General features: G+C 42.1%; 2 protein-coding genes, 1 long non-coding RNA gene and 1 pseudogene across 4 annotated transcripts; 1 reads left to right on the top strand and 3 right to left on the bottom strand.

Annotated features, from left to right (window-relative positions):
• Window positions 1-507: 507 nt before the first annotated feature.
• Window positions 508-10,244, bottom strand: LOC129588356 (unconventional myosin-Id-like). The gene is made up of 15 exons (XM_055482540.1): window positions 9,870-10,244; window positions 8,446-8,482; window positions 7,508-7,679; window positions 7,285-7,378; window positions 6,514-6,601; window positions 6,371-6,448; window positions 5,920-6,189; window positions 4,437-4,640; window positions 3,761-4,135; window positions 3,183-3,556; window positions 2,454-2,790; window positions 2,170-2,393; window positions 1,548-1,908; window positions 1,329-1,477; window positions 508-954 (listed from the first exon to the last, which is right to left on the bottom strand). The coding sequence occupies exons 1-15, from the start codon at window positions 9,962-9,964 to the stop codon at window positions 786-788; spliced, it is 3,027 nt and encodes a 1,008-aa protein (XP_055338515.1). The 5' UTR covers window positions 9,965-10,244; the 3' UTR covers window positions 508-785.
• Window positions 10,245-10,399: 155 nt separating this feature from the next.
• Window positions 10,400-11,160, bottom strand: LOC129588439 (uncharacterized). Its single transcript, XR_008690475.1, has 3 exons — window positions 10,873-11,160; window positions 10,624-10,792; window positions 10,400-10,534 (listed from the first exon to the last, which is right to left on the bottom strand). It is a non-coding gene; the product is annotated as an uncharacterized LOC129588439 (long non-coding RNA).
• A 267-nt stretch (window positions 11,161-11,427) lies between these two features.
• LOC129588329 (single-stranded DNA-binding protein 3-like) lies at window positions 11,428-16,652 on the bottom strand. Of its 2 annotated transcripts, none has more exons than XM_055482501.1 (14): window positions 16,256-16,652; window positions 15,556-15,617; window positions 15,420-15,492; window positions 14,987-15,048; window positions 14,600-14,684; window positions 14,444-14,533; window positions 14,195-14,293; window positions 14,028-14,133; window positions 13,764-13,855; window positions 13,491-13,708; window positions 13,321-13,426; window positions 13,062-13,098; window positions 12,847-12,987; window positions 11,428-12,159 (listed from the first exon to the last, which is right to left on the bottom strand). In XM_055482501.1, exons 1-14 carry the CDS (start codon window positions 16,256-16,258, stop codon window positions 11,996-11,998), a joined length of 1,338 nt encoding a protein of 445 aa, XP_055338476.1. In that variant the 5' UTR covers window positions 16,259-16,652; the 3' UTR covers window positions 11,428-11,995. The 2 variants fall into 2 exon arrangements, with proteins under 2 accessions (XP_055338476.1, XP_055338477.1); XM_055482502.1 differs by having other exon boundaries at window positions 16,157-16,651.
• Window positions 16,653-18,796: 2,144 nt separating this feature from the next.
• LOC129588307 (uncharacterized) lies at window positions 18,797-20,262 on the top strand (annotated as a pseudogene).
• The last annotated feature ends 2,808 nt before the right edge of the window (window positions 20,263-23,070 follow it).

The following is a 23,070-nucleotide window of genomic DNA, read 5'->3' on the forward strand; positions in this document are numbered from 1 at the left end:
ACTTGCTACTTGAAGAGACACGACCAACTCGAAATGGTTAATTATGCCCCAAACCGTGTGCTGTTGATTTTTTTCGAGCGACACTGATGTGAATAACGGTTGCATAAATTCATACAGAAATCGGGTAACGGTTTCTGTTATAAGATTTTTACGGTGTTAATCACCGGTTTTCGTAGTCAAGAACCAGGATATACTGTACGTGCGTACTACATACTTTAAAAATTAATCTCGGCAACACCGCTCCAGTTGTATAAACTGTGAGATACTCACGGAAACCGAAAACTTATACGGGGAGAACCAAGATACCATTCCTTTTGACGTATCGGCCGGCAAACTGGACCTTAATCTCAACTCGGATCGAGGTCAACAGAATTACAAGAAAATTCGAAATCGAATTATTCAGCGAATTCCAGTAGCAAAAACTGTTCATGGGAGTTTTTACGGTGTGCTGTTAAATACGTTTTGATTTCGTACTCGTACAATAACTATACGAGAAGTCGAGAAGAATACGTTAAGGGATGCTCTTTCCATATACCGGTATCAGCGTTTTACATATATCTGATCAAGACAAAAGAAAGCACAGTTTAAAGCACACCAAAGCAGACATGTAAAAATAACCACAATTTCACTGATTTCAATACAAACATCAAGCTAATTAAAAACGTAATTGCTTTCTAGTTTTGGCCCACATTAATACACACATGTTGTTCCCATCGTAAACCAGCTGCACAAAAAAATAGGAATCAAGAAAAAGTAGGTGACAGATATCTGCAACACACTGTATACTAAGCCGGTGTATCCAACACCATACAGTCCGACGACTGTTTCCGAAATACGGGGGCAGCCAAGGATCCCCCGGACACCGGATGCACCACGATCCGCACCGACTTCCGGCCGAACATGCACGACACTTCACCGGAGGAAATTGTCACACGGATATCGCGCCGATACACCCTGCAAAAACCCGGATCCTTCAACTCACCATCAATATTAAGCTCAGAAAATGCAAATTACTATGAACGCAAATAAACTTTTAAAACACCAAAATAAATTCAAAATACGTTCAAAATAAATTAAAAATGTAATTGAAATAAACAATACTGAAAATTCGAAACACCTTTCCATGTCCAACACCGCTGAGCTTTTTGAGTACATTACACGTAAGTGCCTAAATTAATTTCTAAACTACCAAAACAAAACAGGTTAAGGGTGAATTAAAAATGTAAATGAACAAACAACAGAAGTACTGAAAATTCGGAACACCTACGAGTATATATCCAACAATGTTGAGCAAATTTTAGCGAAACCGCTACCAGAATTTTGCTTACTGTCGAATTCGATTGGCCAGGACTCCCACCAACTCGGCCACTCGATTATCCGCATTCGCTGGACGCAAGCAGAACGCCAGATCCGATTTCCCATTGAAATGAATGACAACCATCTGGTCATTTCCGTCGGTTACACTCACACCAGTAACCTATCACATACCATTGATAAATTAATTTCTACTGTAATTACGGCAATTACGCTAGAACAGTGCTGCCCACCTGGTCGAGTGCGTAAGGTGATTTGAGCGATTTGAACTTTTTGTTATCCAGTTTATAGACGCCTTTTTCAGTGACCAGAATAGCGCGTTCCGCGGATTTCATATGCTTGTTGACCTTCAAAATAAATCCCGAGAACAGGCACAATTTGAAGTGGTCGTGCGAGCGCAGCCCATGGATGGCCTGGACGAAGTTGGACGACTCGGGATTCTCTGGACTAGTTGCCAAATAGTTGCCCTGCCATTTCCGGCCGTAATCACAGTATTTCCGGCGCCCGGCGAGAGCATCGTACGCAGCGATTTTCGTTCGGACTTGATCCCAGTCTTCGTTCGGCAGACGTTTCAAAATTTTGTAAGCACGCCACCTATCACGAATAATAAGCTGCAAAATACATAAAACCAAGAAAAAGCTATAAAAAATAACAATTCCAGCAAACGTTAACCTATCACTGAATCCTGGTTATCAATCATTTTGCTTGACGCAAAAACGAAACCAGGACAACAGCATTATTTCTCAACTGATTGATGCAGAAATAATGAGTTATTTTACGATTAAATACATATATACGTTATTTTAGTTTTTTAGTGAGATTTAGCAAAATGTTCAGTTGAACTTTAAGTTTTACCGATTAAATATGGCCTTTGTTTTATCCGTAAACGATCGCAAGGTGCGTGGCGGCTCCGGCCAGCGTAAAGCTTTGCCAAGATCAGGACGCCGGTCGACATTCTTGAAAATATTCTGAATTTTCATCAAATAGCTGCGCAGTTTGTAGTTCCTGTACGCTTTCACAATACGCCGCACAGCCAACATCTGTTGATAATGTTTGCGGGCAAGTGCTCCTCTCCACATCTACGAACCATGAATATCATGTGAGTAAAAACAAATGCGAAGAAAATTCACAGAATGTACCCTTTGTAGTAAAATGACCATTTCCGGCAGCTTCTTATTGCGTGCATCTTCCAGGTAGGTGACGCTCTGCGGCTGCCGGATGAAGATCTTGGTGGTACCGAAGGCGGCATCGTCCAGTAATTTATGCTCGGCCAGTATCGCTTTCACACCGTCCATATCACTGCCGGCGAAATTCGGCCACGTCTTGCTGCAGATCAATTTGTAACGCTGCAGGAAACGCTTGTACGGCATGCGGTAGGCGAAGCCGGCACGGCGCACGCGCACATTCTCGGTGATGTTCAGGTAACGGATCTGATGGCTCACGCGTTCAACGTCAAACTGCGATGGTGATTTTATCCTGAAAAAATAAAACATTATACTGTGATAAAAATATTCTCAGAAATCAACAGAAAAATAACTGCTTATATTTCTAATGTGCATTCATCACGCGAGATTCGTAGACATGATTCGTTTTCACGAAAGCAAGCCCGGAGTTCTACCACTGCACTACGATATTTCCGTGCTAGGTACATGACGTCTTGCACAAGAATGCGTCTAACGCGATCAGTACACTGAATACAGATACTAAACACTGCGAAATAAAGTCTCTTAATAAAAATTTTATTATTTAGGTTTTATTCAGTAAAATTGTACTGATGTCGTTAAATAAAATTTTTTATTATTGTCATTCAGAAACAGTTAAAGTTTTGCTAAAGACATGGACAGTTGTATGTCTGGGTATCATCTTACTCGTTCGGTTTGATACACCGTATGTAGTGCGGCTCCTTGGACTGCAGTTTCTGTACCAGTGCCGCCATAGAGGTCTTGAAGGCGGTGGCCGTTGTGATGGGTCGCTTGGTCACTGTGGATTTGTGGGCGGCTCCTTCCGGCCACATTTCCTTAATGAACGGGTCGGTGCTGTTGAATAACACCCGCTTGAAATCCTGGAAAATGGGATCACGATTCTTGTCCAAGAATCCTTCGATGTTGTATGTAACATCGCCGGCGTAATGCTTAATGCGGAACTGCTGGTGGTGAATGAGCGATTTATCCTGGGGAGTTGTTTGACGCGACGCATAATGAGGATGCTTGGTGAATTTCTTATCCATTGCTTCCAGGAAAGTCTGTAATTGAAAAAAATCCTCATAGCTGAGCCTCTCATAAATTGAAATAAATTCTTAATTATTTGCACGCATATTTTTGAAAAAATTCCGCAATTTCGTCACTATACATGTATCAAATAAAAAACTGTTTTAACCCATTTCTGGCTTTCGAAATAACCATACTGTTAACGCTACGCATGTTCCTGTACATATTATTAATTATACCTGATCGGTAGGATTTCCGACATTTAAACACGCTTCATCCATTAAAGCAATTATGCCATTATGCGGCTGCTCTACCAAATCACAAATAATCCGGTTGTTGAAATAGCTGACCGGTGTCCATTTGATATTCTCCCGCTCATATTCATCCTGTTCTTGCTTCAGTACCAATTCGATGAACAACTGCTGGAGCTTCTCGTTACAGTAATTAATGCAGAACTGTTCAAAGCTGTTCATTTCGAAAATCTCAAAGCCATAAATGTCCAGAACACCTATGACCGTGTTCCTTCCATACAGCGGGGAAGATGTCGGCGCCGGCGCTTTCAGTGTGTCGTTGACTTGTTTGACAATCCACGAAAACAATCGATCATATATAGCCTAAAAATACAATCAATCCAGTCACTATTTAAATAGTAATTGAATCGGTATACCTCCGCCAATTTACACCAATCTAGCCAACTTACACTTATCTAGCCAACTTACATTTATCTAGCCAATGCACTTATCTAGCCAACTTACATTTCGTTGAAGTCGAAAAATGTCAAAGTAAACAATACTAATTTTACCTAACAAAGTTGATACAGTATGTCATTACTCATTAGTATAGTATTTCAATTCGTCTTAAATTTTATGGTCAATATAGTCTAAATTATAAAGTGGCATAATTTACACAACATACTTTGGCAAAAGCATCTCGGGCATAAAACACTTCGCTTTCGGTTAACGGTTTATCCATCACTTCTCCACGTGCGGCAACCGTTCGCGAGGTTAAAGCTTGGCGGAAGTCCTTCTCAGAAATGTGAAGCATATTCACAACTGACTGGAGACGATCAGCGGTGGTCACTTTGACCAACTCTCCTTCCCGAGCGAATGAAATATTGCCCTACAATTAAATCCACACAAATCACCGTAGCAAAAATCAAACTTTCTGAAAAAGTGGAAACTGTAGCTTCAAATAATGATAGTTAGTAGAACAAATGGAAATCAAATCAGCCAGAGCAACGCCGTGCAACTAAACCACCAGCCAGTTCTCTACGAAAACACTCGCGTGGCGCGGCTCGTAGCCGCATTGCGAAGAAAATGGACGGTTTGATTACATAATTAAAATCGAAAAAAAATGTTGTTGTGGAATTTGTTTACTGGGAAGTTTCCTTGAGTGCATCGCTGTCGGCCCGTTTTAGCGAGCTGGTCTGCGGCAGCCACCTCGCGTACGCGCTTACATGTATTAGTCTGGCTAGCAGATCCAAGTCGCGACTGCCACTTGATCTCCAAAACTTGCAGCCTCCGTTTTTCTATGTCTCCCTAATGAAACATTCCAGTCAATGTTTCAGAACAGAGAATAAAATTTCAGAATTTTTTTGATATCTTGAGAGTAGGTTTTATAGGGAACCAAGGAAGTTATGTTCGCTTCGGTTTCTCATAGACACAGCATGGGTCCGTGCGATGGGGGCGTTGCTTGCACCCTATGCATTGTCTACGAGAAACCAAAACAAGCATAACTTTCTTGGTTCGCCATAAATAATTACTAATCAGAGATCAAAAAGCTTATAAATTTTTTCTCTTTCTTCTGAGATGTAGGTTAACAAGTTTTATGGAAGGGTAAACGCAAAAATAGCGCTTGAAACTCTGGATCAACTGGCCATGGAATTCAGTGCATTCTTTCACCGTTCACATAACCTGCTCCTCCCATGCATCTGCACCCTGTCTGTCCTCAGTTACAGCAATTCTATCTCTCCTAAGTTACAAAAGTTAACATTTCTGTCTCTCCTGAGTTTACAAAAGTTAGTTTCTCTCTACTCTCAGTTAATTTCTGTCTTTCTTAAGTTACAAAATTACAAGTTACAATATCACGCGACGTGGATCCATAGCTTAAAGCAATATTACATATAATTATGTAATATTGCTTTAGAAAATATGCAGCGCTATTTTCTTCGCAAAATTCATTACAAAGGTGTGAGTGTAAATTACAGTTAATGTAAAAAAATAATAGCTGTATAACGGCCCACAGACTGGCGAAAATGGACATAGCTAAATTGTTAATCAAATTATTCCTTCAAGTGATACAACAGTTCAATAGCGATAAATAAAACAGCTTTTGTTATCATAAAAATTCTGAAGTTTTTCCTCTAAAGAAAACTGTTTATAACGAATTCTGCACGCACCAAGTGGAGGATAGCCGCCACCACTCTCCAGATTGTTTCGGCATGATTACCCGCCAGTCCCAGAGCCGACAGCGCCGTTTGGACATTGGTGAAATCCTGCTTGTCGTTGATACTGCTGACTGGGTGCGCTGTGCCCTGATTGATGTAATTATAAGATTTGTGATCGCGCTTCAGATGCAGCTGCGACAACAGCTTGTCCGTGGCGCCCGTGAGCAATTGGTAAAAAGCGTGGAAATTCCGCTCACCGCTGTGCTGGAGTACCACACGCGACTATCGAACAGAGAAGAGAAAAAAATCAAATTAAAACCGACAAATCGTCATCAATCACGTTCCAGATCACTGCTGACCACTTGCACTGTCTCTGCGCGCCGTGGTGATGGAGCGTGACCAAGAGGTTAATTGAAAAGCGCGCTCATTATTGTCTCCGAGCTGATGTCTGTGCTTAGCCTACCTTTTCGAGTAGGTAGTTCTCAATGTTGCCGCCCACTGGATCGCCTTTGAAATCAAAGTTGATGTCCATGTATTTTCCCTGAAAAGATCACAAATAAATGCTTGCGTAAAAGGGTTTCGTTATGCTTCGGCTTGTTTTCTTACGAAGCGTGAAGAATTATCATTTCGATTTGTTTTCGCGTTGCCGAACGCCTCCAGAATACATGTCGACTGGATCAGGATATTCTTCACTCTGGAAAGCATATAAATAAACCACTGAATTTTTTGCCGAAAAAAGGAAAAGTCGAAACATTTCGTAGAGGATTTCATCGCCAACCACAGATTAAGTAATTCAGTTCACATCGTTCAACAATATTCTGCTTAAAAAAATTCTGATCATTTTATAATTCAACAATGTATTGCAAATCATTCTGAGCGGTGTCTATGACTCTATGCCAGTCTTTGGAAGCTCTCAATCCCGGCCAGTACCCTACGATAATATCTGATCGATGCAAACTTATTGTCAGCAGCAATAACTGCCTCAATATCAAAATTTCAATTAAATTATTAAAACTTATACAAGTATCGACAAACGGTGAATGCTTTTATATCGTGATAAAAGATGATGATGGTGACCATCATCGCTATATATTACATGAAACGGATCCGAATATTGGTGTTGATTGATCTAAGATAGGTATCTTTAATTTTAGTTTCAAGTTAACAATCATAAGAGTTGAAACATGATAAAATAATAATGAACCATTAAAACTTCAGTATAAACCATAAACGAATTCAAAGATTTATCGGAAATGCTTCATATGCTGACGAAATTTCGAAACCAATAATTTTAATCTTCAAGTAAGCAATGGCGCAAATGATTAGTTACCAAAAACAACAACAACAACACAGGCTGAAGCGCCGGATTGTCCGCACCTCTCGATTTCCGCCCGTTGAGCCACATTGGTCACCGCGGCAATGTACCGCATGATGATCTTGGAGGCTTCCGTTTTGCCGGAACCGCTCTCTCCTGTTGACAAAGCAGCCGTACAGTCACTCTAGCACTACACACCGCACACGCATTAATCAGCTCATAGCGTCCGAGCTGACTCAACACGAGCGCACACGCGAGACAGGAAGCCGGCGAGGGCCGTTGTACCGGATATAACGATGCAAGTGTCCTTGTTAAGTCGCCGCATGCTCCTGTAGGCCGCATCGGCCAGGGCGAAGATGTGCGGTGGACGCTCGTAGAACTCGCGGTTCTTGTACTGCTGCACCACATCTTGACCGTAAATATTCACGGGTTTATACGGATTAACACTGACCACAACCTGTACAATTAGACGCACTTTTAGGATAAGGACGAAGATATACCCACACTCTGCTGTGTATCATAACCGCAAGATCCACTTGAAACAAACGATGCAAAATTACGAGGAAAACTGTTCACAACTAACAGCTAGAAAATTAACAGTTTTGAAATCACAGCACAATGCACCACAAGTTAATTTAAAGAATTATAGTAAAACTTCAACAAAAATGAATACTTACTGTTGACAATCCTTGCCAACTACGAAGTTATCAGATCTTTAAATAAAATGGTCTGACTTTAGCCCTAATTTACACTTTCATTGCTTGCAACAACTCGTACAAATTATAAGTAAAATAAAAAGAATTTATAGACAAAAAATTCAAATATCTATACATTTTTAAGAAAATTGATTTCGGTTCTTTGCAATGTGCTTATACAAATTTGTATAAACGCTTCAGTGTGAAATTTTCCATGCGCTGTGGGTGGCGTCTGCGCATCTTATTGATGGGAACGTCAAAAAAGTCTGGTGTAATCATAAGCCGTCAAGAAGAAAAAAGAAGCGACGTTCAGGTTTTTTTTATAACCAGGTCAAATAAAACATACGCAATACGTAATGTGTTTGTTCTAGAAACATGATTTATGAAGTAACTTCGGTCATCCCAGGCATGGAACAATGAAAGTCGGAACTGAATATCTATCTGTATACGCGCATAGTGCTTATGTTTGCAAAAATAAACGAATAATCCCGGCACGAAATTACACTACTGTTAAGATTTGCCGCTTACCTCGCCAATATATGTGTAAATCTTTCCCTTGCTGAACCTGCAAATCAAAAAAATGTGTCAAACGATAACAACATGAACAGCCAAAGAAGTTAGTGTTTCCATGACTGTTTCAACTTTTTAAATGCAAATTTATTGAATATGTGTGAGAGTCAACAACACGGACGCGGTCAACCGTGCACATAGAGCAAACACAACAATAGCCGCGCCAGCACAAAACAGCTGGAACCGATACTGATATCGGTGTACATATATTGTCCTTTTCCCTACACAATAAACGAATTGTTTATCTTACCCCAAAACAAATACGTATTAAATTTCGTTTGTGGCTTATTTAGTGATAAACTTCTTGTGATGATATTATTCACTTTTCCGGACGTCCGACATGCAAAATAGTCAAAAATAAAAGTATCCAGTTCACTACACCCGATGCGTAACAGCAGCATTTACGATTAGTAAAGAAATAAATCTGCAACCAGACTGTATTGTCAACGGCATGATCATTTGTCAGTTTTTCAGGTTTGGCGCATCGTATAACTAATTTAAATTTATTTTCGTCATTTTAACATTGCATTATTTACCGCACCTGAAAACATTTTTTTGCAGCAAGGCAGGTAATGTCAAATAAACTTTTAAGCAAATTCCCACGTAATTCGCACCAAAATCAGCCAAGAAAATTTCATTTATTGCTGTACAATAACTGTAAAAACGCAATAGTATACGTGCTTACTGTAAATCATAACAATGCTTAAAATAATCATAACTGTGTGTCTGGTACGTGGCCAGTGGCCTGAAATTCCAATACTTCTATTGCGATGCTGGCCCAGCTCAAGCTGCCCAGACAGCGTAAACAATAATTATTGTCAGCTGTTACAACATTTTTATTATCTTTCGCGCTATGCCCACGATCCACTTCAAAGCGGATGCATCAATAAACAGTTGCGTCTACGTTTTTGTGATGTAAAACAGTAAAAATGCTGTACTGCACACTTATACATTTCTGTCATATGCTGCACCTGCACAAGTGCTTTCATACACACTTCCGGCATAAACTGATAAACAAATGGGACGCGGCGCAGCGCATTCTTGCAACAATGCGAAAAACCGCTCTGAGATTTTAATTTATTACATAACGTATTTTAATAATGCTAACGCGCTCGCATTGAAAATATATTCTCGTAATAATATTAAATATTTTCTCGTAATAATATTAATTTTTAGAAATTTTAACTGCATTTCAAAATTAATTTCCACTTTTGTAATTTATTTTCGGCTTATCTGGACGAATTTCTAAGTTTTTCGTGCTATAGTAGGTAAAGAAAAATCACCATATTCCCACGGAAAAAAATCTGATACAGTTGAGAAAATAGTAAAAGTTGTGGTCATAAAAAAATAAAATTCTGCCAAAGCGTCTGATGTACCTATACCTTAATTTCAAATTGTCAACAATGGCTTGGTCCGTAATAGAGCTGAGCAGCACTAAATCTCCCACACCAAACTCCTTTCCTTCGTGTTCCACCATTCTCCTGCGATCTGTAAATCACAACATTAGCATCCACAAACACGATGGATAAACAACAACCGTCCAGCGTTAACACCCTCCACGCTGCACCATCGATCAACAAAATTACGCGGCCAGAGTCTGACGACGTCCGTGACTCGGGAAAACTACACAAATAAACGAAGACTACAACGCTGGACGGTAGTTTTACGTCGGTCCACGGCGATCAAGCAGAAAGAAAAAGAACGGCGACACTAACAAGTTTCTTACAAGTGCGTTCCGTTTAGCGCCTGCATTTTTAATTTACAGTTGCTTATCTCAGCCAAACGCTAAAAGGTAAACAGGCGGCTGGTTTATCGCTGTCGATTGGCCGGATGACTCAGCTGATAATACGTGCGCCGGGTGCTGCACAGAGTGAAACGCTTCGCGTACACATAAAGCCTTGTTTACCGAGCGGGGTTTTATAGTTGGCGATACGCGGTTTTGTCAGATGCGCACTGTTTATCGCTTCAGCGTCGGTCAACTTGTTACGTACGTGTGGTCGGTAGTCTCGGTGCGGCGCTACCGCGTTCTCAATGAATGGCCAGTACACTACAAAAGTTTGTTTACAAACTTAAACAGGATTATCGACGAGCGGCGCGGATCATCAACATGGAAATCAGGGGATTGTACACGCTTACCTTACAGCGGTAAATATTTCCGCGGCCAATCTCAAACAATCCCGGCACTTTAACACCGAACTAATCCGCTAAAACTCCATGCTTATGCAACCGTTTCTACCACTTTATTCATAAAGCCGGTGTGTAATACAAGCGGCAAGGTTTGTCACCAGTCACCAGTTGATTCCGCCTTAAAAAATGCCCGATATTCATTTTTTAAATTTTATTAGTGCATAGTACTATGCATACATAGAAGATGTGTACACTCACATTTCTAGCGTGATGGAGTGCTTATTCGAAGTGCCTGAATCATCGTCAGGTGTGCCGGCAAACACTTTGCACGAGATTAAGCATTATTTGATAGCATACTAAATAATATCATTGAAGCCATTTAAATGAAATAATCTTCTGTGCGATATAATAGTGGGATTATTGGGATAAATTGATTTTTATTGCAAACTCGAACGTGAATTTTGAAATTCTGAATGATTTCGTGCCGAAGATATCTGCACCAACTAGTGAAGAACAATTTTTATAGCATCATAGACATTCATAGTTCTTTCGTTGTAACAAAATGCACATGAATGTTGCTCTGTGCATAATTATAGTCACTTTTCCGTTGGTAGAAGCTACTGTAATTAAAAATGAAACTTTACATCCAGCGTTAGTCACAGGTCCAGTCAGAATTATTTTTAGGGATGTTCAAACAACATTTCCGGCAAATCCAAGTGAATCATCGTCAGTAAATCTTGTTAGATAAAGCCGTTTTATGCATGTCGTAAAATATTGCGATTTTGAACAAAATCGAGCCTTACAAGTCAGTCGCGAAGTTTTCCGCTTTATTTATCCAGTAGGACCAATACGGCCACCTTGTACACAAACAATGCAGTCGAATAAATTTGTCACAAACACTACAGCATCGTTCCCACTACAACAGATAAAACAACATAAAATCATAACCAGCAAAAAAAAACCGCAAACGATTAAAAGCTCAAAATTTGGCATGATAAAACCACAAGATAAAACTGTAAAGCTGCCCACTAAATTGACAGAAAAAAAGCTGGGAAAAATAATTTAAAACAAAGAGAGAAAAAACTCAGCCACATTCAATAATTAACCAAACCGCCGCTGCACCGAACAAAAACGCCCCCATCTTTGGTACAAATCCCTGTCAGAAATTCCATATATTGTAACAAAAACGAACGCAGATCCAGGTTTTGTTGTCAGCTGCCGCTCCACACATGACTACCGTTAACAATTAACACCACACACACTGTTGATTTCTTCATTGTTTTGAGAACAGAGAACGCGGGGAAATTCGTGTCTGTAGATAACGGAACCAACGAGGCGCCATCCGTACGAGAGCCCCTCTCCTCGTACGGGGCTACTGCCGTCATTCCTGCGACGACGCGGATGCCGCGGAGGCCACGGCGGCCGCCGAGAACTGGCCCATACCGTACTCATCCACCACATTGTCCATACCGCCGGGATTACGACCGGATGACGGATCGGATTGACCGTTCAGGCTGGGAGAATGCTTCAGCTCCATGCCTTCACCTGGTAACACAGGAAGCGAATCCGTTAATGCCGTTAATGGAATGCGACATACAGTCTCATACTGTTCTCCGCCGACGGAAGAGATAGTTTACCAAAACATAAAGACAACTATACTTAACTTATATTCCGGATTTTGCTACCAACTTACAAGGGGATGTTACTTATGAATCCAGGCATGTTAAATTATTACGTTTTTCATCGTAGAGATTTCCCATAATTAATAACTGCATCTGATACACGCATTATACATACATGCGTTTACCACAGCTTTCAATATTTTTCAAAATCAAATCACAAATTCTACTCTGGTCATTCGACGGGGTGTCATCCATTAATTCAGGCTCTACTTTAATGTTTCTCTCGTTGTAAGAAAATTTTATTTATGTTAATCACGATATAACGACTCCACATTACATGCGCAAATTTTTGGGGGAAAAAATCTGTATGCGTTAGCAATGATAGCGTGGTTCAAGGAATATTATCATAGAACACCGTAAACGAAGCCGTCAAATTCCTTTCTTACGAAAGAAAAAGCCTGAACCATTTTTAGTAAAAGAGCATCAAACATGACGCCGCAAAATCATGGTAAACAACCCAAAGCTACTCAGACACCCGTCTTTATCCACCCTACCATAATAGCCCATGAAAGACCGATCATGACTGGCCTGTTTATCCAGCTGCGCCTACCGTTCATGGATTGGACCATATCGACGCCAACCGGCACCATATTCCCCATCGATCCATCCGGGATCGCATTACCGAATCGATCCGTTACCGGTCCTTTCATCATACCATAGATATTCTCCGATCCTCCCGATAATACTGATTCTATACATTCAGTCCCCATTGACGCAACATGCTCAGCAAAAAAAGCGTAATTCTGCGGTCGTAACAAATTTTACCTTGAGAAGGACTTTGCATATGAGACGGAGGACCCATCTAGCAACAGAAAAAAAGTTTCGTTTTTTTAGCAATATGCTTTTTGAGTTTTCACTGCAGTAGTAAAATACTAAAATGTCCGCATTTGTTTGTCTGTTTCTAACAAAAATTAGTTGTTCGTACGCTACTTCAGTACATTATTCTTCAATCATCAGATTATCAAGAACGAAAATAAAATCCAGAGAAACACGCATCACCGCGCTGATGAATAATTCTTCTTACCATGCCCATATACGGGCCATTGGGTGGTGATGGTGTGCCATAGTGACCCATCGGACCAACATGCTGCTGCCACGGCGGCTGACGCTGTGTTTGATGAATCGGCGGTCTGCAACAACATTTCCCGTTGACGAACAGATTATCTACAGCATATTCCACCGAATATCACATACAATCCCATCATATTCGGTCCGCCCTGAGGCGACCCGGCTCCCGGATTGAGCATCCGCTGCATGGGTCCACCGGGACCGCCGTACGCTCCGGGCGGCATGGGCGAGGCCGGCATGCCTCCGCGTCCCACTGGACCGCCTCCGCCCTGTCCACCGCGACCGACCATCATGCCCGGCGGTACCGGGCCTTCCGACGTCATCATCATTCCGCCCGGAGGAGGCTACAACCCAGTATCTGCATAAAATGTTCAGGTTTCCGCGGATAATCATCCCTACCCCAAATTCAATCTGCTGTTGACCGGGATGCGACATCCTCGTTGCCGGTGAGCTGCGGTTAGACGGTGGCGCATAACCCCGTGGCATGTGCCCTTTAAAACGGTGACATACAACTTTACAGGTGCAACTTAACAAGAGTCACGGTATTTAACAATAACATAAGTGCTGAGGAGCAGAAAAAATCAATCAAACTGCACCGGAAATGAATAACAAGCATACTACAGCGAAAGAAAACAAAGACTGTATAGAACCGCCTCGCGTTACCTTGTTGCTGCTGCATAGCGCCCGGTGGAGGTGGCCCCGACATCTGCATCATGGGCATGACTCCATGGGGCATCATCTGGGATGGAGAAGGGCGAAGATGAGATCCCTGAGCGAAAGAGACAGATTCAGATTCATTCCTGTCGTGCGAATGGCACTAAGCACCGTACCGGAAAGAATCCCGGAGGCACCGCGCCATCGGGTCCCGAACCGGCCAACTGGTGCATGGATGGACTTGGGACTGTCCCGGGCCCGCCTTCTCCCATTGCCTAGCGCACAATTCCGCATTAAACTCATTCAAAGTAAGAGAGATTCATATCCAAACAAACAACGAAACTATTAGTAAAGAACTACGAATTTTCCACCAAAACTGATAGAAAATAAGGACCCTGCAATAAATTTTTGTTGATAGAACTCACATGCGGATGCCCATGAGGAGGCTGACCGGGTGGTACACCCATGCCGTTCATATTCGGCGAGAAAGGATACCCTTGCGATGTCATAGTGGTCTACAGAAAAGACAAGCCACGTAAAGATCAGAAGTAACTAATAAACTTCAAGGCAGGACTGCTTACGTAATCATGAAAGCTCGAAGCCTCTTTGGAATGCATATGGGTATCGCGTCGCTCGGGAGCGGCACAATACAAATCCCAGAAGACGCTAAAAAATCACATAATCCAGCCACATCAGCTTATTTATGCAGCAGCAAAACATTCGAACTACCTACAGCATAAAATAAGCAAAAATACAACAAAAAACATCAAAAAAGATCCAAAAATTAAAAATCATTTCACTATCCACGAAACTTCCTAAGGAAGCTGGACATCGGGTTAAGAAACCCCGAACGATAAAAAGTTGAACACCGAAAATTCACGTTGTCTGGCGCATTATCATTACTGTTCAGAGCTGGTAAAATTCAAAACCATGTTTTAATTTTTAGCATCACTGGGGTCAAAACTTACCACCACCAGCATTGCAAAAATCCAGGAGGCTCACTCGGCGTTACTGGCACTTTCCAACCTATCTGTAACACAAAAAAATTCATTAAGCTAAATGAAGTTTGGTACATCAATGCGTAAATCGGCACCATTACTAACCTATCAAGTAAATACAATTCTACAACTACAACTCCAGCACAAGTCAGGAGGCGAATTATCTGCCAGACTTTTTTACAAAATTTTCACTTTAGTGGTATGTATCGTTTCGCAATAAATTTTCGAAGTGAAGACTATATTAAACAAGACGTATTCTTTTAACATTTAAGGCAGGCGGTTTTGATTATTTTCTAATTTTTCTGCAGCAAAACTTCGCAGTTTTATTTGCGCAAACAAACACTCCAGGTAACCACAAAAACAGCAAATGAAAAATCTCGTGTCATTTTTCATCATTACTCACCTCTTTGAGGAAAGTCTCGGCGGCATTGCCGGCTCCCTGATGGTAGAGATATTCATAAACATAAATGACTAGTCTACAAAAGACCGCTAATTAGCCAGCATCGTTTACACGCATTAACACCCGGTCCGCATCGTACTTATCGCGTGCTTGCTGATCGGACGGAGCCTGTCCTCCTGCCTTGCCCCGGGCGAACATTTTCTGCAATGCCGAAATTAATGGTTAAATGCTTAACACTAAAAACTGAACTTTTCACGAACTGTGCTGGCAAAAGTTTAGAATACTGCTGTCAAGTGACGAGCCACCAGTCACCAGAGCGTACCACGCAGAAGGGAAAACATATCAAATTATCTATGCACACGAAATATGAAAAACAAAAACAATAAAAAAGGTATAGCTTCACAACAACTATCTTGGAGCCCTCTTGTCCAACTAAAAAAATAAATTTATTTATTTTTACAATCTACAAGTAATGAATGAAGGAAAATCTAAGAATAACATAAATTTCGGGGATGTTCATAAATCATACTTTGGTCGAAAGTCGAAACCCTTAAATTCAACATTCTATTAATTTGTTTTTCCAGCTTCCAACAGCATCAAGAAAAAGCTCGTACCTTCTGCGTATGACATGCAGACCGTAAAATCGCAAAGTCACGTAAAATCAAAAATGCAAGCAAAATTACAGATTTTATGTACTTTATGCCCACGAATTTCCAGACTTGCTTCTAATGTAATCTTACCTCCCGATTTTTACGACGCTAGGAAGTTATAAACGCAAAGAAAGATCCATTTCGTAACACTATGCCGCGTCAAACAGTAAAAGAACGAATCATCTCTACCATTCAACGGAAACTTTATCCAAATTCAACAAATCGTAGCATTGCGGGAAGAACGGCTATGATGGATGATGAAACGCGGAGATCAGTGAGAATACGGCCAGAGAAGAACCCATGAAGAAGATTCCAGCGACGCTCAGAAGATTAATCATAAACCCGTAAGGTTCAATGCATAACGGCCTGATGACTTCTCATGCAGCAGAATCCGAATAATTAGGAAATACACCGAACGCATTCTAAATCAACGCAAATATGGTTAATAATAGAAGTGCAACATTAGCAACAAAACGTTTGCTACAAAAACAAAGCAAGTTAAATTCTAAAATGAAAAATCGTTAGAGTGTAAACTGTGAAGTGTAAACAGTACACAGACACACACACGCGCAACACCAGTGCGCGGAAAAAATTTATTTCAAGTCAGAGTTTTGAAAAGTCCAAACTGCAGCGCGGTGGTGTGTTGGGAATGCAGCAGCTTTGGTGTATAGGGCACGGCACGTCAGCTAAAGGTAGCAGAGAGAGTTCGCATAGAGGGCGCTGTACTCCGTAGTAAAACGGGAACGGGAAGCGATCGATTAGATCATCATGTGAAGTTCAGACGATCACCTTCGACGCTGCGGCTACTGCTTTGTTAACCGGAAGTGGAGCAAGCTGAAGCAACCACTGCTCCAGTAGCTGAAACAGCTTTTGTGGACCAGCGGTCTTACGAAAACAAACGAAATAAACTACCGCATTCAGGAGTTGTAAGTAACAACTAATTATTGCTCTTAATCTGACCAGATATTTGCACTGCAGCTTGTGTACTTGCACTGACTTGTGAATTACTCGTATTGATAACCTACGTATTAAAATCGATACGTATCGGTTTAAAATTTTAAAAATAATATATCCACCACAAAAAATGTTTCGATATCAATTTTGGGCTTACCGAGGACTGCAAAAGCCTGTAAATTACATGTCTTCGGCATACTCGATCCGATCGTACTCGTACCTACTCGTATAAAGAATTTTGGCACATTTCGGTGAAGTATAGTATGAGTACTGCCGCAACGCAGTGAGAAAATTAACAACTTAAAATGTTTGCCCTTGACGCACTAGGGTATTATACGAAGAGTGTTATTCATTAGTAAAATTAAAAATAAATTTGTTTTTACTTTTAATTTAAACGATAACAGAGTTGAGCGCTGAGTTCCTGGAGTTGTGTTTCCAAATTACGTGACACAGATTCGAAAATAAGCTGTATAAGTTAAGTTCGAGAATTTTGTTGACGACATAATTGTGTACGTCGACATTTCAGAGTACAGGTCACAGAAAACTGTCGTTTCAAGGGCGCAGAAAAATACAATTGCAATTACTGTTACAGTATTATAGGATGCATATACAGTACTGCATTTAAAGCGGTCGCAGTACTGACAAACACGACTGCAAAGTTGAAAGTTGAAAGGGTTTTCAATCGAACGCAGCATGATCACAGTAAATGGCAGCCGCATTCACAAGACCGTGTAGTATTAAACAATGTTAATTAACTTTTTTAAAATGCGTAAATATTTCTTGTTTATTTTATAACATCATTAATTCTACCCGCGGTTCTAAATTAATTACAAATTACAAATGATCCGGACACCTAGCGTATCCGCTGCAGCCGTTATAATTTGGTATGGACTTTCTGGATTAGCGAAATGCAGCCGGGATTTCGATGATCAGTTGGTGGAGGAATGCATCCTGCCGCCGTACAGATATAGTACTTGTATATTCGCAATCAGTACTATAGCCGGGAAAACGGTCTGAATACGCTGACCGTTGAGGCGGCATCGTCTTTAGAGCGGAAAACGGTTGTGTCCATTGTCAGCGCCATCGTTGATATATCTATATACGTCGGCTATGGAAGACACAACCACCAGCGAAGTCTGCTTGAAAATGAACTGCAATCGACCCAGCAAAGTCACACGAAAATGCCAGATACTGGCGGAAAATGGACAAACAGTTTACGACAGCGATATGTATCGCCTTCTTATAAAAGACACGTAAGTCATAAGATACAAGATATGATTCCAGATTTCTAATCAATTTCAAAAACGCCTTCATCCCGTTATGCACAGTAAAATTAATAGCAAATACTTTTACGAACTCTGTGGTTTGTTCAGTTTCTATCATACAATAAATACTTGTATATCTTATTCTTGCGCAGTACCAAAAATTGCTTTCCGGTGCCGTGAGCTGCCTATATCCGAACTATTAACGTCCTGGAATTTCGTCAGAGTGCTTTCAAGTGAGCCGCCTTTTCAAGCGCTATATCACGTGGTCATATAATTAAACAAAACTAAACTAATTGTATTTGTTAAGATTCGGTATGCGGCTGTAGAAATCTGCGTTAAACTAAAAGCGTTGATTACAGTTACAGTGTGATAGTATCATAGTACTTAATTTGATCACATTTTCTACCTACGAAAAACTTGAGATTACTTTGCACAGCGGAATGCTATTCTGCCGGGATGGTCGAATCCTTACCGCTGCTATGTCAAACCTTACGCGACCGGCTCCTTCGTCATGCAGTGCCGTGGGCCGGTGACCCTGTTCTCTGTCAATCCCACACCGGTATCGAGCATCGAAGGGGTGGAAATTTCAGTATCATTTAGAACAGTTTTCTGGCCATCACTGCAAACATCCGAAGAACAATCCGACTTCCTGTCCCGATCCAGGAAATCGATACTCTACCGAAAACAGATTTTACATCTCCTACGGTGCTTGTTCGGACTTTTCCTGGAGGAAGGAAGATCCTGGAATTGTACCCTTTCGTGATTCCTGTATGTGACATTTGTCGATGTCGAACTGACAATTAATTACCAAGCACCAGACGAAAATACATGTATGATTAAGTAGTAAACTAATTGTATTTGTTAAGATTCGGTATGCGGCTGTAGAAATCTGTACAGAGATTCTTCTGTACAGAGTATATGAAGATAAATAACCAAATTCAGCAGACCTAATTTACACGAATGTACAATATTATACTATAGACTACAGTATTGCAGTTATAACAGCATATTTTATATTTTATTAGTTTTCAGCTAGTATGGTTGCTTATGTACCGCCATTAATTCCATAAGGAGCTATAATTAGAGCGTTGGCTTAATTAAGAAAGAAACCACGAGCCCATTTCAGAACGGTCTTACAGCATCAACCTACAGAGTATGTTTCCTCTCCCCGTTTCTATGTTTTCGCACCTATGACTTTCACGTGTCTGGGTGACTGGTACGTCGGAAAGGACCATTATTTCGCTGCTGCCAATCTGGGCGAAAACCGACCGGAAGAGAAATATCGTTGCTTCGTAAGGACACCGGAAGATAGTTTCTGTTATGAAAATGTGGATTAATATTATCGAGTGCAGTATGTTTTGCGCCGTAATTGCTTACCTGCATGTGCAGACACTAAGCAGCTACACATTGTGTGCATCGGTATTGCAAGATACGTAATGGTGTGAACTGCATTCTAGATCGAAAATCGCGATGATGACCAATACCTTGGCCAATCCTTGACCGCAACCTGCGCTAATTTGAAAACTCCTCGTCGATCACCGGTGATAATACGGTTAGAACGCGGTTTGTTACGCTTTAAATACGGTTATGAGACCTACGGCATTTATTCGATTGAAATGATCTCCAATTTGGAAAGCTAATTAGGAGAAATTGGAATAACTAAATTTGTTTCAAAAATACTTTTTATTAGGCAGTGGAATCGAAATACCAAATTGTTGCAGTCAAGATGTTTTATCTTGCTTATGGTTCCATCATATTGGAAGTTGCAGTTAAGCCAGCGATAATTAATGCAACATGCTACCTACCGAAAAATTTCACGGGAAAATGGATAAACACTGCGACACACGTACTGTGCACGCTGCTGTGGATTCGAAGGTCAAATCACTTGTCTAATTGTACGATCGAAATAATTTTCGTGACTGAGATTTCGTTGGTACATACATTGTAGATTAAAATAAAGATTCAATTGACTACTTACTCGCCAACGAGACGCTCAAGAATACACTTGAGCATACACTTGCTATTTGGCCACACGTGCCATTGTTCTTTCTTCCTGCTATTACGCAGCTTTGTCAGCCTTTATTGTCTAATAAAGACGCATCGTGAGCTCCTCGCCATAGTCTGTTACATGGTAGCAGCATCTTTCTGGTTTTCTTTCCTACGGAATCCTTTGAGGAGACGGTGAAGGCATCTTTTCGGAGAACTCGGAGAACCTTTTCAGTCACTGTTAAGAGACTGCTGAAGCAGCCTCTTCCCTGACTGTCGATCACACCGATCGCATCGTCTTACAGCTGCGGTGAAACGGAGATCACTGAAGTGATTTCTGCCCAGCTGGTGAGCCACAGAATTTTCGTCTCTTCCACACTGAAGAGCACTCATCCTGCGACACGCACGGATTTTCTCTCTCCCAACTGACGGACCAGACTCGAACGAGAGTCAGCAGCGCGAACGGATTACTCCATTATACGGGGACCATCGGTTTGAACACCGACCCGCAACTTTACTCGCGGATTTCCATCGAGAAACGACGGATTTCCGACCTCGGACGAAGTGCAACCGACCAGAACCGACACCGACACCGACACCGGTAAAGTCGTGGTTAGTCGGTAAACCGGTAAAGTCGGTAAACCGACACCGGTAAAGTCGTGGTCGATTTTAGCCGTAACTAGGTCGGCTTTTCACTTTCCAACCGTAGAAAGTGATTTCTAACTACTAAATTTTAATTTCTGACGGTGAAAAAGTAAATTTTACCGGAGAATCCGAACTAAAATTTTACTTTTGGTCGAGAACCGACCTCCTAGGTCAACGAACCTGTCTAGACGAAGACTAACCGACAACAGGTCGGAAATTCTTCTTCTATTTCTAACGGCGGTTCGACCGCCAGAAAAATGCTTTAATTCATAAAAACTATTTCTAACGGATAAAAAATCAAAAATCCGACCAGATAAACTTTCTGGCCGACCTAAAAATAAATAATATTTTCGCGGAAAATAGCGCGAACTTCCTGTGACGTCATAACGACCGGAATTCAGTACTTTAAGGGCAGCCAATCAGCGTGCAGGGGAAAGTTCCCATAGGCTAACATAGGCGTGAATCATCATTTTTTTAACTTTTGCACGCGGCTCGCATTCTGTGGCGTAGGCACATAAGTGCAAGACCACTTAACCCTGTGACGTCATACTGGTTAGGACAATGGTATAAGACGTACCATACTGTACTACTATTACGTACTGTACTGTACCATAGTACTGCATATTAGCCCTGTGTACTGAGTCACCAACAGACACAACAATAACAACAACATCTCTCCGGACGTTCCTGACACTTGGAAGTTCCTGAACCAAAAGACGTTTCTGAACTTATCGAACATCTCCACAAAGGAGATAGTTCGATCTAACGCTTTTAAAGCAACAAGTCTTTAAGGCTCCATCAGAGCCGACCTTATTCGACAACAATGTCGAACCCTAAGGAGAACGACTACGCCAGAAAGTTAAACACGGACTATTCTCGGCGGGCGAACCTGACCACGTCGTACTCTCTGCGGCACTCCGGTCAGGAAAGAAGTCAGCCGTCTTCAACCGACTCGACCAAGTCGGCGGAAGCTAGGGAGAAGCGTAACGAGCGGATCCTCCTCGCTGACTCGAATCCAACATCGGATGACAGCTTCAAGGATGCCCGGGATAAGAAATTCCTGGAGACCCACGCTGACACAGCAGCCCTGTCCCACCCGACCGGGGGGAGGTGGAACAGCTGCAGACTGAGACCCCATTGTCTCATGCCGACCAAGAGTCGAGCTTACACAAAGCTCAAAACTCGGTAACGGCTATACAAGCCACCGAATCCGGACGAAAATCACCCAACTCAAAGGGTGAGCAACCGAAGTCGACCTCGTCCAACATTGGCGAGGCTGCTAAGGAGTCGGACAACAGAGTCCGATGTCCGAAGTCGGTCAACGGCAACCGACTACGGAAGTCGACCAACGGAAGGTCGACCAACACCAACAAAGGAAACCGAACAGCCAATAACAAAAACCGGCAAAGCCCAACTGACTACACAAGTCGGAAGAATCTCACCAACCTCGAAGGTCGGTCAACAGCGACCGACCATGGAGGTCGGTCAACAGCGGCCGACCACAGAGGCCGGTCAAAAGGAGGTCGGACATCCGAAGCCGACCAATCCTCAACAACCAACCGACAACAAGTCGGATATCGGAGTCCAGCCGACCAAACTTACGGTCAGAACGGAAGAATCCGATGTGCCGCCACGAAGCGGCCCCCATCCAGCTGGATCACTGACCAACACACCGGCACCCAACGAACGGGTTACCTCACCGGTGAGTCGAGCTCTGCCAACAGAGGCTAAGTCGACTCGAGTCGCAGAGACGCAAACAAAGGGGAAGTCGACAACAAGTCGACTGGTCAACCGGACACCATTCCCCAAGTTTGCGGTCGGAGATTCGAACAGCGAAACATCACCGCCAACCGACGACGTCTTCGACCCAACGGGATCATTACCCAACAGCGGGGATGAATCTCTTCAGACGCCAGCCAAGTCCAACGAGGACAGATACGACGCCGGCGTGCTGGAATATACCGCACGGAAGTGGACTTCGGCAACACCGCCGGAGAAGATCGAAGACGTTAACGTGCTCCGACAACGATGTCACCAGCTGATCACACAGATCGTGCTGGCCGATAAACTCGTGAACTCAGTGGAAGGTTCATGCGCACGGTCGGGAGAAACCCACCGACTCGAACGGAAGAAGTGGGAAGCCGACATGGCAGC

Source organism: Paramacrobiotus metropolitanus, unplaced genomic scaffold (genome assembly GCF_019649055.1).
Source record: "Paramacrobiotus metropolitanus isolate TYO unplaced genomic scaffold, Prichtersi_v1.0 Parri_scaffold0000029, whole genome shotgun sequence".
Classification (NCBI taxonomy): Eukaryota; Metazoa; Tardigrada; class Eutardigrada; order Parachela; family Macrobiotidae; genus Paramacrobiotus; species Paramacrobiotus metropolitanus.